Source organism: Penicillium bovifimosum, assembly GCF_028826915.1.
Source record: "Penicillium bovifimosum strain IBT 22155 chromosome Unknown utg000005l_segment0_segment0, whole genome shotgun sequence".
Lineage (NCBI taxonomy): Eukaryota > Fungi > Ascomycota > Eurotiomycetes > Eurotiales > Aspergillaceae > Penicillium > Penicillium bovifimosum.
Window position 1 is genome coordinate 3,769,325 of NW_026622714.1, and position 15,239 is coordinate 3,784,563.

The following is a 15,239-nucleotide window of genomic DNA, read 5'->3' on the forward strand; positions in this document are numbered from 1 at the left end:
TATCATGGTGGAGAAGCGAAAGGCTGAAAAGCAACAGCCTGCCGGTAAGTTTGCTGTCTATGCTCCGTGGCACGAATGTGAAGCTTACACACATGTTTCTCTAGGCCCCGTTAGCGCTGTCGCTGCTTTGGCCGCGCGCAGAGCTCGACAGCAGCAAGCTCAGAGCGCGCAGGCACCGAATGATGTGCCGCAAGTTGTTCCTGAGGCTGAGCCGCCTTCAAAAAAACCACGACCATCTCTTGAGGGTTTCGAGTCCACTGAAACAAACGGGAATCGCCGTGATGCGCGAAATAGGGCCACGAAAAAACACGAGCCATTGGCTGCAGTGATGATGGCCAAACGCCCAGTGGGAGCTACCCGGTCCCCAAAATCAGAACCAGAGCCTGAGCTAGATGTTACCCCCGAGCGCGCACAGAACGAAGAGTCTGGACAAGAGCATGCTGAGGATGCCCAAGAGATGAATGAGGACGACGTTGCGTCGGTTGTGGGTGACCCAGACGGCTATGAGTCGCCTGCAGAAACACCAGCGGAGCTCCAGAATTTCCCATTATCGAAGGCTCGGTTGAACAAAAGCAACATAGTGTATAGTGATGAGAATACCCTTTGCATTCGCATCAAGGAACGCACGGTATGGATTGTAATTTCCGGCTATTCGGCGTGGATACTGACTTTGATGTAGAATCTGGCACTGTTGGGCCATTATGATCTCTGGGTCAAAAGGGGTGTTGTCAGTCTTATGGGCGCGAAATTGCACCCATCCTCACAACTTCACAGAGTTTATGCCCCCTCTACTCACTCTTTGCCAGTCATCAAATGTGTAGCTGGCGTTGACGGTGACGCAGAAGTCGAAATTAAGTCGTGCAACAGCGGCATTGCCCGTCTTCGTGACCTTTCGCCTTTATACCAAAAGATCTGGACCGGCGATAACACCGTTGCAGATAAGATTACCCTGAAAGGTGTCGCCAAAGAATCGAAGCGGACTTTCTCGGTGGTATGTTATCACAGTACGCTATATTCCAAGCCGAGCTTAAAGCTGATTTGACTCCACAGTTGTATACTTCGGCAGATGATTCCTTAAACAGACATCTCCGACCACTCCACCTCGATAAGAAATGGAGTGCTTCGATGAAAGCACTCTCGCAACGTGAAGGTCGGCTACGTGTCCTAATTTGTGGTCCTAAGGCTTCTGGAAAGTCCACATTTTGTCGCTACTTGTTGAATCATGTTCTCAGTCCGACACCCGAGACCGAAAATGGATATATCAATGCCGACGGAGTTGCTTTCCTGGATCTAGATCCGGGCCAGCCTGAGTTCGCCCCTATGGGTCAAGTCTATCTTGCGCGTTTGCGCTCACCATTCTTCGGTCCTCCTTTCACTCACCCGTCACTGGACGATTCCCAAGGCGGGGAAATCGTGCGGGCGCATCACATCGGCGCAACGTCGCCGAAAGAAGACCCTGATCACTATGCGCTGGCCGTCATGGATCTCATGGATCAATACCGGTTATTGCTGGAGAAGCACCCTCAATGTCCTCTGATCATCAACTACCCGGGGTGGATCTTTGGACAAGGGTTAGAGGTTGCAACTTGGTTGGTTAGATCTCTCGGTCTCTCGGATGTGGTCTACATGAGTGAGAAGGGCCCGACAGAGGTTGTGGACCCATTAGGCCGGGCAGCTAATGAAGCTCGAGTTCCCTTGACAATCCTGCCATCTCAGCCCACTGATTTTGTGAGCCGATCAAGCGCTCAATTACGCGCGATGCAAATCCAGTCCTACTTCCACATGTCACATCCAGCCGACCTCACTACCTCACTTTGGTCGGATACACCTCTCTCTCGCACAAGACCCCTTACTGTGAACTATGCTGGCGCACGGCAAGGAATTCTGGGCATCATGGTCATGGGTTCCCAGATCGATCCCGATCTACTGCACGAAACACTTGAAGGTTCCATCGTAGGAGTCGTTACGGTGGAATCCTCCAAAGCCATCATGGGAGAAATGGCAACATCACAAACATCGAACCATGAAGACCATGAAGACATTGATATGGATACAGCAAACCCAGGCGCGGACATTGCAGCTGAGCTTGCCATGACGAATTGCATTGCCCGAACACCCGAGAACCTCCCTTACCTCTTCCTTGGATCTGGCAGTTGCACCCCACTGGATCCCAAGGCTTCAAACTGTCTTGGCCTGGCTTTGGTCCGCTCGATCGACACCACTTCGCACAAACTCGAGCTCTCTACCCCCATCCCCCCATCCCACTTACAAAGTGCTCTCGAGAAAGGCCACGGAATTGTGCTGGTCCGCGGCCAGATCGATAACCCGAACTGGGCTATCAGTGAAGAATATTACGCCGCTCGTGCAGCAGAGCGGCGCTATCAGCAGTCGACATCTGGATCGAAGAAAACTGGAGATTCCGGCATTGAGCAGTCTCATGAGCTCGATTCTTCCGAACATAATAGGACACTCGCCTTATTGCGAGAGAGAGTCCGCCGGGCGAGCAATGTGCCTTGGATGACTGTCGTGGAGGACAACAGCCGTGTCCATCGGGAGGCTGCTGCGCGACGAGATAAGTCACTATGGAAATTGAGGAAGAAGGCATATCCTGGCAGTGAGAGCGAGGCAGATTATTAGTCCCTCACATGTCAAATATATATGGAACACATTGCAATAATAGCATGCACAGCAGTGTCACACCTACTGTGTAGTTTTTAGGGCTTTTTAGGACCTTAAATGAGGGCTTATCACCCGCGGCCTGCCCCTCATTAGTCATTAGGGCGGTAACAACTGATATCCAATAAGAAGACGCCAATTGCGGCAGAATGGCGGATGTTCCCCATGTACCACTTTTTTTTCTTCTCTTATCGGGAAGTCTAAAGATTTCTTCTTCCCTTGGAGTCATTGTCATACACTTGGTGGCTCTTGTTTTTCAATTGGTATACCCCGTCGCATACAATCTCAGTAGACCTGTGGTTGTTTTCGACTCAATCCCAACTTTTCCCACCAAGAGCATTGTGTGACTCAACGCAACCATGTCTGAGCCCTCCAACGTGATTCCTCACAACCACTTCGACACCATTCTGGTGCTCGACAATGGATCGCAATAGTATGGCTTCCCTCGCAGTGATCAGACTTATGTCTATGGTCACATTCTTGCATCGATTCGTCGAGTCTAACGAAATCCTCCCTACAGCACCCACCTCATCACCCGCCGTCTACGAGAGATCAATGTCTACTCCGAGATGCTCCCTTGCACCCAGAAGCTCGCCGATCTGACCTGGAAGCCCAAAGGTATCATCCTGTCCGGCGGTCCCTACTCCGTCTACGAGGAGGGAGCCCCCCACATCGACCCCGCCTTCTTCGAATTGGGCGTCCCCATTCTCGGAATCTGCTACGGTCTCCAGGAGATCGCCCACCGTCTCCACGCCGACAACGTTGTCGCCGGTACCGCTCGCGAATACGGCCACGCTGATCTCAAGGCCACTCGCTTCGGTGGTCACGTCGACAAGCTGTTCGAGGGTCTCGAGGATGCCATGACCGTGTGGATGTCCCACGGTGATAAGCTCTGCAACTTGCCCGAGGGATTCCACACTATCGGCGAGACCAAGAACTCCGAATACGCCGCTATTGCTCACAAGTCCGACCCGGTGTACGGCATCCAGTTCCACCCGGAGGTTACTCGTAAGTCTTTTTGCTTGTTTTGAGTGGCATTGTCTTCTTGGTTCTTAGTACTGACGGGGCTCATAGACACTCCCCAGGGTGGCCAGCTTCTTAAGAACTTTGCTGTCGGCATTTGCGGTGCGCAGCAGAGCTGGTCCATGTCTGAATTCATTGGCCAGGAGATTATCCGTATCCGCAGCCTGGTTGGACCCACCGGCCAGGTTCTCGGTGCCGTCAGCGGTGGTGTCGACTCTACCGTTGCTGCCAAGCTCATGACGGAGGCTATCGGTGACCGTTTCCACGCCGTTCTGGTCGATAACGGCTGCATGCGTCTGAACGAGTGCGAACTCGTTAAGGAAGTCCTGCAGGAGCAGCTGGGTATCAACCTTACCGTTGTTGATGCCAGCGAGGAGTTCCTGGCTGGCCTGAAGGGCGAGCACGACCCGGAGAAGAAGCGCAAGTTCATCGGTGGCAAGTTCATCGATGTGTTTGAGGAGGAGGCCCGCAAGATCGAGGCCAAGAGCAACGGCAAGGTCGAGTGGTTCTTGCAGGGCACTCTCTACCCTGGTAAATACCCCTTCCTTTCATCAACATGAATATCACACAAGCTAACAGTCATCCCCAGATGTTATCGAGAGCATCTCATTCAAGGGTCCATCACAGACCATCAAGACCCACCACAACGTCGGCGGAATCGCCGAGCGTCTCATGGCCGGCCACGGCCTGAAGCTTATCGAGCCTCTGCGCGAGCTCTTCAAGGACGAGGTCCGCGAGTTGGGCCGCCAGCTCAAGATCTCCGAGGAACTGGTTGGCCGTCACCCCTTCCCTGGCCCCGGTCTCGCCATTCGTGTCCTCGGTGAGGTCACCAAGGAGAAGGTCGATATGGCCCGCAAGGCCGATAACATCTTCATCAGCATGATCCGTGAAGCCGGTCTCTACGACGATATCGGTCAGGCTTACGCCGCTCTGGACCCCTCGCGTGCCGTCGGCGTCATGGGCGATAAGCGTGTGTACGCTAACATCATCCTCCTCCGCGCTATCTCTACCAAGGACTTCATGACTGCTACCCCTTACCCCTTCGCCTATGACTTCTTGTCTAAGGTTGCTACTCGTATTGTCAACGAGGTCGAGGGTGTTTGCCGTGTTGCATATGACTTCACGAGCAAGCCTCCTGGTACCATTGAGATGGAGTAGATGATGTCTTGGTTTGGGATTGGTCGTATGAGGTTTATAATTAGAAAAGTTTGCGCTGTCAATACAGGTTTAGCTAGAATGATGGGATGCAGGTTACGAATCCATTTGCATAGATAGGAATCAAGTTCATGTTTTCATGTTTATAAGCAACTGTTCGTATAAGAATATGAAGCCAAACCAGCTGCAAGGCGATATCAGAAGTGAGACTTCCTATGCAGGACAAAAGGGTAGTTCAGAGCTCTCTTTCGGTTTCCCCGTGTGATGTCTCGCTGTGTATCTGATCTGTTGGCTTGTGCCACGAGTTGAACATGAGGGTTGCCACGTTCCGGCCCATCAGCGCACTAGTCTCCATTGTCGAGATGAAACTCTCAATGCCACTCGTGTACCACACATTCGGGGCCAGAAGGGTATCCTCAAAGGTCACACGCGGATACAGTAGAGGGTATGGATTCCACAGCTTCTCATGGAACCAGCTAATATCGCCTTTGGAGAGGTCTGCAATCGTTGTATTGCTCCCCACAGACTCACTATCCAGTCCCATGATCCGAGCAATGAATTCAGCCGTGGGGCGCTCTGGCGAGAAGATCTTATAAACATAATGCTGCTGAATCTCACCTTCCGGTTCTACCGAAGGATGATCCACTGTTCGGAGAGTACTGATACTCCAGAAGTCGCTGGGCCCAACGCCGGCCGGGTTTGAACCCAAGTCGAGACCCTCAGGCAGAGTGGTCAGAATAGTTTCAGGCGCGCGAGCGTCTTGGTCCTTTAGACCAAAGTATCGTGGTGAAATGCGGTGTCGAGATGCAAAGAGCGTAACGTGCAAATTAACGTATGGGATCTCGTCTGGGGTGTGCTCCAAGGGAGGAGAGACAGAGATACCAGAGTACTGCAATGGACCAGCAATGACAACGTCGTCGAAAACCTCATCCTCCAGGTTGGAAGCGATGTTTGGCTTTGTGGAGACCCGCACAGTCCCATCATCGTTGCGTTTGATCTCACTGACAGTAGTATTCACTTTGATGTTCGCACCCGAGGCCCTAATTGCGCCATCGAAGATACGCCAGTTGCCGCCCTCGACAGAAACCGCTCCATCGGTCGCCATACAGACAACTGATTCCAAGCCGTGAATCAGCTGCAGATTCTGTCCGTAATTCACCCGGGTGCTTGCTTGAATGATCTCCCTCGCAAACAGCGAGTCAATGCTGTTAGCCTGGAGGAAAACGTCGCCAGCAGACGCAGTAGCATTGATCAAGTCTGCCGCGACAGCAGCCTCCGAAAGCGACCTAAAAGGGAACAAAGGCTCTTCATAAAGCCGCAAGAACTTCCCGACCACGCTCTTCATCAGATTCTGCGTACGCAGCGGCGCCAGTCCGTACCGCCAGAAGAGCCGGCCGATATTCCACCAGTTATACGAGTTCTTCATCGAGAAGACGAACTGGTGTCCATCCCAGATCCCGATACTTTCCGATGACTCTTTGGGCCGCGCATGATCAGCGCTATTCACTGTCAACCCGAGGTCGCGGGTAGCGTTGACTAGGTTGTAGTTGACCTGGACGAAGATGGAAGCGCCCAGTTCAATCGGGTATGCCGGGTCATCAAATACATCGACTGTCGTTGAGCGACCGCCGACATATGACTCCCGCTCGTAGACTGTTATGTCTACGGGGGTATTGGCTTCATCTGCGAGCTTGCGCAGTTGATACGCGGCAAATGAGCCGCCGGCTCCGGCTCCTATTGGGAATATCAGAGGAGAGTGGGAATATGTCTGAATTGATGCCCACCAATGATTGCCACGCGCTTGGGAGCTGCGCTTAGGGGTTCTTTTAGAAGCTCTTGTTCTGCTGCATTGCCAAAGGAAACGAGTAGGGTTGCTAGGATGGAGTATAGGAAGAGAGGGATATGATGAGGCATAAACGCCCGCATGGTAGTGGCAGGACTGGCAGAATTAACTGTCGATAGAGTAGGAGGTCCCAATAAGCTCTTTATGTATAGGTCAGTGTAGATCCGATAAATTCAGACATCCATGGATGAATGGAGGCTGGTTGTCAACGGAGATGGGCGGAGATGGAATGATGACAATGATATCGGTAACGATACTGTTATCACACTGTAAGATATACTACGCTAGACTTGTCAAGGCTAGCGCGTTTCCATATCGCTTATCGGCATTTTTTTGAACGAGGGGCTCTTCACAGATTTGATGTACGCCCAATTTACTCAATACCCAATAATTGCGCCACCATGGATCCCTACGACAGTGACTCCAGTGTCGATGACGACCTCACCGACACCGGCGTGCTTCTAGGCTATGCCGCCGAGGAAGTAATCGAGGACACAATCAGCCATCTTGGAGGCTGGCCGGTATGTCCACCACTACAAACGCAACCACCATACCTAACCCCCCGCAACTAACACCCACAATCCAGAAATGGCTCGACGATAACGCCCCAGCCCCCGGCGACTTCGCCAATTGCAAAGTCTGCAACAGCCCCATGCTCCTCCTCCTCGAACTGCACGGCGACCTCCCAGACCACTTCCCAACCGACGAACGCCGCCTCTACATCTTCGGCTGCCCGCGCAAACCCTGCAACCGCAAACCAGGCAGCATTAGAGCCTACCGCGCAACACGCAAGATCTCACTCGGCAGCGGAAAGCCGCAAGAACAAGAAGAACCGAAGCAAGAGGAACCGCCGAAACCAGCCCAACCAAAGCAGGACCTCGGCGCAAGCCTATTCGGCTCCACCAACCTGACCAGCACCGTCTCCTCAAACCCAAACCCCTTCTCAACATCCTCAGCTCCGACAACGGGAACAAATCCCTTCGCAACGCCCGTGCCGGCAGGCGCGCCAGCCGAGAAGATCACATCCACAGCCGCGCTGGCATCCACCTTCGCGGAAAAAGTGCGTATCTCCTCGCCGCCCCCGTCAGCGCCAACAAAGGCAACCCCCGAATCGGCCACGGCCACACCCTGGCCCGCGCAATCTGCCTTCCCGCCACCGTACAAGAACTTCTACCTAGACGCCGAATACGAGACGCTCTCTCGACCGTCGACGCCCGAAGTCCCTGCAAACGTACAGATCGAGCCAATGGATGAAGACGGCACCGCTGCTGGCGCCGAGCTGAAAGATACGTTCGAGTCGGAACTCGATCGGGATTTCATGAAATTCTCCATGCGTCTCGAACATAACCCGGAGCAGGTACTGCGGTATGAGTTCCGTGGTTCGCCGCTTCTGTACTCGACCGGTGATGCGGTCGGTGCTAGATTGCTGGGGAAGAATATCTCTGGTGGAAAGATTACTACGCTTCCGGCTGGTAGTATCCCGGCTTGTGAGTATTGTGGGAGTCAGCGGGTGTTTGAGTTGCAGCTTGTGCCGCATGCTATTACGATGCTTGAGGAGGGGCGGCCTGGGGTTGGGCTTGGAAAGGATGATGCGGGCATGGAGTGGGGGACTATTATTATGGGGGTTTGTGGGAGGGATTGTGCCCCTGCGGAGTTGGGGGTTACGGGGTGGAGGGAGGAGTGGGCTGGTGTGCAGTGGGAGGAGACGAAGTAGGCGTTCTATGAGAATGCCTGAATTGCATTAGACAAGGCATTGCCTGCCTAGTATATAGTTTCTGCAAAATAGAGTTGTTACTTGATCTACCCAGATTTATATACATGTACCTACCTTATTCATGCACGAAATTTCCAAGTGATATATCCATCCCGCGGGCACTACAACTATAACATGCACAGATATATGCATACTCTCTCGATCAACAACTTATCTGAAACAGTCTCTGTAAGATTTTTAGTTTGGCAGCAAAGCCGGCGATCCAAGGATGCCCAAGTTATGTGATGGTATGGACATGACATCTCTCTCTTCCTCATATCATCCAGTGCAAATAAAGCAGGAGAAGTGAAAAAAAGGGAATCCAATACAGACAAGAGAAATAGAAATAGAAAATAAAACGCCCAGATGCGCCAGGTCCCGACTCATCTCCGAGCCCCTTCTCATGCGAAATCTATCGTCGGTTCGTCGGGGTTGGATTCATGATACTCATGTCATGGAATGGGAATCAAAAGCCCTTTCTTCCCTCGCACCCATTTTTGGTTTCAATGTGAAGTTGGAATACGAAGAAGTTGAAACATTCGATCGATGCGAAAAGTCAAAACAGAAGCCTCCCCAGTATCCCACTTATGCGGGCAATTCGAAGCCACGGCGAATGACACGGCCGAACTGCTCAATACCGACGTGCTCGCTCTTAACCTCAGAGCGGGCCTCGTTCTCCTTGTTGGTAGGCACACGGATGATAGCACCGTCAACCTTCCAGCCGCAGACGTCGATGACGAACTTCTCAAGGGCCTCGCGGCTGCGGATGTCGAGCCAGGACTCGAGGTTCTCGGCGGTGATGGAGCGGAAGGTCTTACCGACCTCGACGGCGATGCGGATGCGGACGAGCTCTTCGAAGCCGGCGACGTCGGCAGTCAGGTCGGCGTACAGGTCATCTGAGTTCAGGGTGGACCAGAACTGGGCGTACTGCGCGGACTCGAGGAGGGTGGAGAGGCGGGTGAGTTTCTGGACGGCCTCGACGAAGTCGGAGGTCTGCGAGGCGGCTTGGGCCTCGGTGGTGGTGGGGAAGGGCTGGGTGCTTGTTGGGAGGAGGGCGAGGCAGAGGGAGAAGGCGGGTGAGGGGAAGACGGTCAGGGCCTTGGCCAGGATGTTGGTCACGGTGTCGGGCTGGAGGAGGTGGGGGTTGAATTGGAAGCTGGATTCGGCGGAAGGGTTATTGTTAGCTTGGCTTCAAGGTATTCAGGACGTCTTGAAAACGCAGAACATGCCAATGATCTTGGGATGAAAGCCATGGCATTAACTCTTCAAATTCAGTATTCTTCATAGGGTTTCTCAACATTCCCAAGTTATTTGGGGTGTCAGGTAATAGGAAACGCTTTAAAGATACTCATCATAGAAGAGCCTCTCAAATGAGATTTTCGCAATGCAATTCTTCCAAGGAGAAAAAGGGTCGAACTCACAGCTTCAGCAGGGCCAAGTTGGCGTAGCAGTCGAATGTTCGGTCCTCGCACTGCATGGTCACATAGTCCTGGAACACGGTGGTGGTCTCGGGGTTGTACCGGTCGAGGCCATTGAGGATAGCCTCAATATGGGCCGGCCGGGTCTCACACTTGTCGAAGGCGACCATTTTGATATTGCTAGAGGTAGGTGGGAGGTGATGCGGGTCTTTGTCTCTGCGGGATGTTCTTTTTGGTGGGATTTTTGATTGTGGCCCGGTGGCCGGATTAACCCGAGCGGGTGAGTTTACCCGAAGTTCTTCCGGACTACTGTGAATAGGATGCAACTTTGACATCTACCTGCTTCCATTGTTGGACGCTTGGTACGATTACTGCGGTTATTGTCACTGATGGTAGATAGATAGTAAATGATACGCTACGTGAAAACTCGATTTTTTCGTGAAGTAGCTGGTGAATTGGTTCCTGATCGAATGATTCATAAAATTACATGTCTCTTGGATGCCTCACGGTCTTGAGATCACAATCATAACCTAACCAGCACCGGTCCCAGATTTGGAACTCGCTAACAGACACGATTGAACGTCGAAATCCGTGAAGATCAAAAGAGGTAGTCAAGAAAAGAAGAAAGGCATACCACCGAAAGGTAAGAAGGATGGAATCAGGGCTGGTAAACAAAAAACTCCTTCCGTATCTGTTAGACGCCATTGTCTATGCCCATACCCATATTGAAAGGAAAAAAAAAAGAAAAGCCGAGGCATTATGCAAAATGAGCATCGTGTCGTGAAAAGCTGTCGTAACGCCCTGGCCCTTTGAAAGCATGGAGAAGAAAGAGGATAATACAAGGTCAAGGTTGAAAGGTGCCTGTAAAACAAAAACAAAGCAGGCGGGTATCTCGGTAGAGGTTCATGCAAATGGTGAAAAAGTAAATTTCATGCCATGACGGGCCGGCGAGGCGCAATAGGAATCGCCTTGGGTCCCGTAGAGATTTCAAGGTTCGACATGTCAATGTCGTTGCCGTCGTACTTCTGATCTTCCTGTGGCTGTCGTGCCTTGGAGACCATAACTGGCTGAGAGGGAGCGGCGGTCTCTTCGTCACCGACGGTGCTGCAGACGTAGGGTTCCTCGTTGAGAGGGATACCACCAAACATTGAGCCCAGCTGCTGCAGGAGTGCGACAAAATGAGCATGTATTTCGGTGAAGATGTACTCGTTGCCAACGATTTCGGCCAAGTTACGGGCGCGAATTTGGCCGGCTGCGCGCCTGCCTGCCGGGTCCATACCGCGGCCGGTGAGGAAGGATGAAACAGGACGGTGCTGGGGGCCAGGCTGTGTTCCCGGGTTGTTCTGCTCGTCACGAGTCTTTTCATCCTCCTGGAATCGTTCCGCGGCGGTAATAATGCCGCTTGCGATGCGACCGAATGCGCGCCAGATGATGGGGCATGCACGGAAGGCTCTTCCGGCGTCTCGACCGGCCAATGCGACCAATGCATAACTGCGTCGCTTGCCGCGGGCCATGGGATCGGGGAGACGGAAAATGTAAGCAACGGTGTAGCCAGCGACTCCATCGCCGAAGCAAATGGGACCGGAGGAAAGTCCCCGGGGCAACAGCTCGCAGCTCAAGGTGCGAATAGATGAGCGTCGGAGAAGCGCATAGTCAGCGGGGTTTGGCGGCCCACGCTGGGAGAGATAGGTGTGAACGTGTGTGTGACAAGAAGAGTCCGAGGCGACTGACGCAGAGCGGAGCGAGTCGGGAGGAGAGGCATGAGTGTGATAATCGGCTTCGTCATCAAATTCCGCCTGGTTATTGCGGCAGGTGTAGACGAGCTCACGCGAGCGGAGTACGGGGCTGGTGGAATTCCCTTTCGCATCGCGGCTCCCAGGCGCACCCTGTGGCAACTGTTTGCTCACATTTTCCGGCAAAGACAAGGTGCAGCTGGCGCATGTGTCGCCATTTGCACCATTTCGATTGGACTTGTCTTCGGGTGAGGCCGAGTGTCCTTTGAGGAAGAATGGATGATCTTCGATTCGGGGCGGATTCGACTCGGTGGATTTCTGAGATCGCTCATGATCAAAGCGAGATTCGTGGGAAGCAGGGGTACCCTGTGGAGAGTGATCGGATTCGGAATGGCATTGCGGGCATGAGAAAGGTAGAACCTGCGAGCAGATGATAGAGGTTGGACCATGCACTTCACAGAAGTGCGTCAAGGAGAGCTTTGAGCGCGTCAGTTTGAATAATTTGAGTGGATGGATCAGAGTCTACTCACAATGAAATCCATGGTGGATCTGATCAAGCGATAACCGGCATCCTCAGTCCATTGTCGCAAGGCATGCTGTGACTGGATGATGACGAAAAAACCGGTATGCGCGGATCCACACAGGACCAGGTTCCCGGGGAAAGGATAAAAGGGGGGAAAAAAAGAATAAAGCAGAAATAGAGGAAAGGGGGATGGGTTAAGAGAATATTAAGAAGAAGGAGATGAGGAGAGAGTGGAGATGTCAAAGTGAGAGAACAAGCAATAATAGAAGGGGGCAGTTCTTCTTTTTACCTGTGGGGATTTGGGGAGAGAGAGGGGGCTCTGGGGGCTCTTAGTTCGGAGAGACCGGGACGTTCGTAAATGGAAGGACGATGGAAGAAAAGAACTTCTCCACCGATATTCTTTAACCCACACTTTCCACACTTTCTCGGGACTTTTCATTAACATACTCCCTCCTTCCTACTCCGTATATTTATTCTATTCTCTATGTAGTTACTGTTCTAATCTCACGACACCGCCTCTATATCTACCTACTTTGTGACCCGAGTTACACACCCTTCCGGATCCTCTTCCGATCACATTCCTTTCAGTCTCCGTCTCCTGGAATGCTGCATGTGAAAAGTATTCTAGAATCGGCCTGGCCATTCCCACTTTCCTCTAGCGTCGACCCGAAGAGCCGTTCACATCTGCCCTTGGTGTTTTAAGTGGGGGGTGGCTGCAACCTGTGGCTCCATTGTTTTAGTCTTTACTCTTTACTCCGTAGACCAGTTGAACTTGTTGTAGTTACTAGTTACAAAGGTACAATATTGAAGCTTCTCTCATCTTGAAATGCAGACTTCGCATACATAAATATGATCTATCAGCTGGCCTGCTTATGAGCCATGTCCCTCTTCCAGTAGCGGACACATTGCTTTTTCTTGTTTCCCTTTCATAGTACGGAGTACACAATATTTTCTTTTTTGCCTCTTCCCGTCTTTAATGTCACTCGAAAATCAGCATGTATCAGATCAGTCGACAGCCGTCTCCAGAGTCCAGTCCCGCCATCCGGTTTTCCTTGGGGTAATCTGGAGATAGCTCCGTGTTAGGGGCACGGCAAGGAGGCGAAAAGGAAGGGAAATCCCTCCGCTTCCGATTTGTTGAAACACGACGGATGCTTTATACGGTGAACATCATCACATTGGATGTGTACAAACGATCTACGGTTGTCGTGAGGCGTTCGGCTATTCCCGTGCTCACTTCAGGCTGTTTGTGTCTAAGACTGATCATGATTCATTCTGAGTGGCACACGAAGCAGTCACGTTAGATAGTGGGCACCGGGGGTAGTTAGCGTCGGCCAGAGTTAGACAGGGATTCTTCATTCTAAACTTTATGGGTAAATCTGACAAGCCGCAGTCGAGCGATCATACACAACTACACATACTAGATCCCATGATGGACTTCACATAGTATTCCATCGTGAATGGTTGATGACTACGGAGATACATATACTGCATACGCATCATGTACGGAGTATGCACGCATCGTACATCGTACTCGGGCCTCGTGTTCCACTCCACTTGATCTTCGACAGCTCCCCGTTCCTCGGGAGAAGATTCTCCCTTGGATCCATTAAAATCTGGATCCTTTCACCCGTTGGTAACGAAGACATGTCCGATCCTACTCCGGACCAGGGATAGTTACAGGTTCTCTAAATGAAATATACCCAATTCTTGCCCAACGGTAGAACCCCGGTAAAGCCCGGGCCTTGCTCCGGCATTGATCCTGATCCCAGATCCTTGCATAATTCTAAGGCTTACCGAGAACTTAGACACAGATGGCACAGCGTTCTTCCATCCACAATGCCATCTAATGGGACACCAAGCATGATAGCCCTGCCATCGACAATATCCTACAACTAGTTACATGCAATGGAATATCTACCTCTTCCTCGGTCATCGTGCCGAGAATATTATGTACGCAATAATCAATATTGAGGGATTTAACGATCGTGAAGCAGAAGCAAAAAGGCTAATTATCAGCAGAATAGGCCCAAAGGCGACCGGACCGGCCAAGACATGAAGCGGATCCCCTTTTTTTTCTTTTTTCCCGGACTTTAAACGGTTCGGGCTTTAATCGATCGCCGATTTCCCATTCTTCATTCCTCTCCCCACTATTCTCAAGATGTTCCACAGGGGAATTGTTCCATTTGCGCCCACCTTATTAATAAACCCCATAGAATTGACTTTCATTGTATCCACTGAGCACAATGAAATCTGGTCTCCCGTTGTCACGGCATTGGATTGGGAAGGTGGTTTCGTGAAGTGTTGTGCAGAAATCAACACCCTATTTGATTAGAAGGAAGTGGATCGGTAATTGGATATACGGATACGGATATACACAGTAACACCCGATTCTTTATTAGGTACACCGGTGATGGCCATGGAATATGTAGTGGCACCCAGATGTACTGGATTGGACCAAGCCTTTGTACCTAGACCTCTACGGAGTAGTTACGCAGATAGAAGGCGGTAGTTCTGCAAAGGTACCGAAACCCGCCCGGTTCTTCAGACGTACGTAGTACCATGGTTCAGTCGTCCCAAGAGTTTTTGACCTCTCCGTACTTCGGCCTAGGATCCACATTTAATATTGCCTGGCAGAAACCAGGGAATTCAATCCGTTTACTGTGATAGGGCGTGCGAGTTCAGATCAACCACTGTAGTAAGCGGTCTAAGTGGCGGTCAGACCTAGCGTGGAGCAGGGCAGGGTCAAATGTTCTGGGAACATGTACATTGTTTAGTGTGTACATTGTTGCACGAAGTATGTCGAGAGTCGAGAGTCGAGACCACCGGCTACATTAAAGCTTCGAGGATCTACCCACGTGGAAATCCCGCGCTTTGATCGAATGGCCAAAGTACCAGATTGATGATCAGCGATCCAGATCCTAGATACAAAGTACTGACTACTGCCCGTACAGCTGCATCATTTAGCATTACTACATCCGTCCTACTTGCATGTTGATATCATACATTTTCAAGCCACAGGGTCCAGACCGCTACATTCCTCTATCTATGGTAACACGCCTCTCTCGGGGCAATTGCCACTGCGGCTAGGTAAAACGACGTGGCTTAGCTTGTTGGA

General features: G+C 51.6%; 6 protein-coding genes across 6 annotated transcripts; 3 read left to right on the plus strand and 3 right to left on the minus strand.

Annotated features, from left to right (window-relative positions):
• Positions 1–4: 4 nt before the first annotated feature.
• grc3 (uncharacterized protein) lies at positions 5–2,637 on the plus strand (the record flags this gene model as incomplete). The annotated part of the gene is made up of 4 exons (XM_056667373.1): positions 5–44; positions 105–628; positions 680–991; positions 1,051–2,637. The coding sequence occupies 4 exons, from the start codon at positions 5–7 to the stop codon at positions 2,635–2,637; spliced, it is 2,463 nt and encodes an 820-aa protein (XP_056520969.1).
• Positions 2,638–3,035: 398 nt separating this feature from the next.
• gua1 (GMP synthase (glutamine-hydrolyzing)) lies at positions 3,036–4,857 on the plus strand (the record flags this gene model as incomplete). The annotated part of the gene is made up of 4 exons (XM_056667374.1): positions 3,036–3,109; positions 3,197–3,684; positions 3,751–4,230; positions 4,289–4,857. The coding sequence occupies 4 exons, from the start codon at positions 3,036–3,038 to the stop codon at positions 4,855–4,857; spliced, it is 1,611 nt and encodes a 536-aa protein (XP_056520970.1).
• Positions 4,858–5,089: 232 nt separating this feature from the next.
• Positions 5,090–6,780, minus strand: N7515_006631 (putative prenylcysteine lyase; the record flags this gene model as incomplete). Its single annotated transcript, XM_056667375.1, has 2 exons — positions 5,090–6,588; positions 6,639–6,780. The coding sequence occupies 2 exons, from the start codon at positions 6,778–6,780 to the stop codon at positions 5,090–5,092; spliced, it is 1,641 nt and encodes a 546-aa protein (XP_056520971.1).
• A 318-nt stretch (positions 6,781–7,098) lies between these two features.
• On the plus strand, positions 7,099–8,411 carry N7515_006632 (small subunit rRNA maturation protein TSR4; the record flags this gene model as incomplete). The annotated part of the gene is made up of 2 exons (XM_056667376.1): positions 7,099–7,218; positions 7,284–8,411. The coding sequence occupies 2 exons, from the start codon at positions 7,099–7,101 to the stop codon at positions 8,409–8,411; spliced, it is 1,248 nt and encodes a 415-aa protein (XP_056520972.1).
• A 624-nt stretch (positions 8,412–9,035) lies between these two features.
• N7515_006633 (CSN8/PSMD8/EIF3K family protein) lies at positions 9,036–10,038 on the minus strand (the record flags this gene model as incomplete). Its single annotated transcript, XM_056667377.1, has 2 exons — positions 9,036–9,606; positions 9,872–10,038. The coding sequence occupies 2 exons, from the start codon at positions 10,036–10,038 to the stop codon at positions 9,036–9,038; spliced, it is 738 nt and encodes a 245-aa protein (XP_056520973.1).
• A 759-nt stretch (positions 10,039–10,797) lies between these two features.
• Positions 10,798–12,143, minus strand: N7515_006634 (folliculin domain-containing protein; the record flags this gene model as incomplete). The annotated part of the gene is made up of 2 exons (XM_056667378.1): positions 10,798–12,078; positions 12,132–12,143. The coding sequence occupies 2 exons, from the start codon at positions 12,141–12,143 to the stop codon at positions 10,798–10,800; spliced, it is 1,293 nt and encodes a 430-aa protein (XP_056520974.1).
• Positions 12,144–15,239: the final 3,096 nt, after the last annotated feature.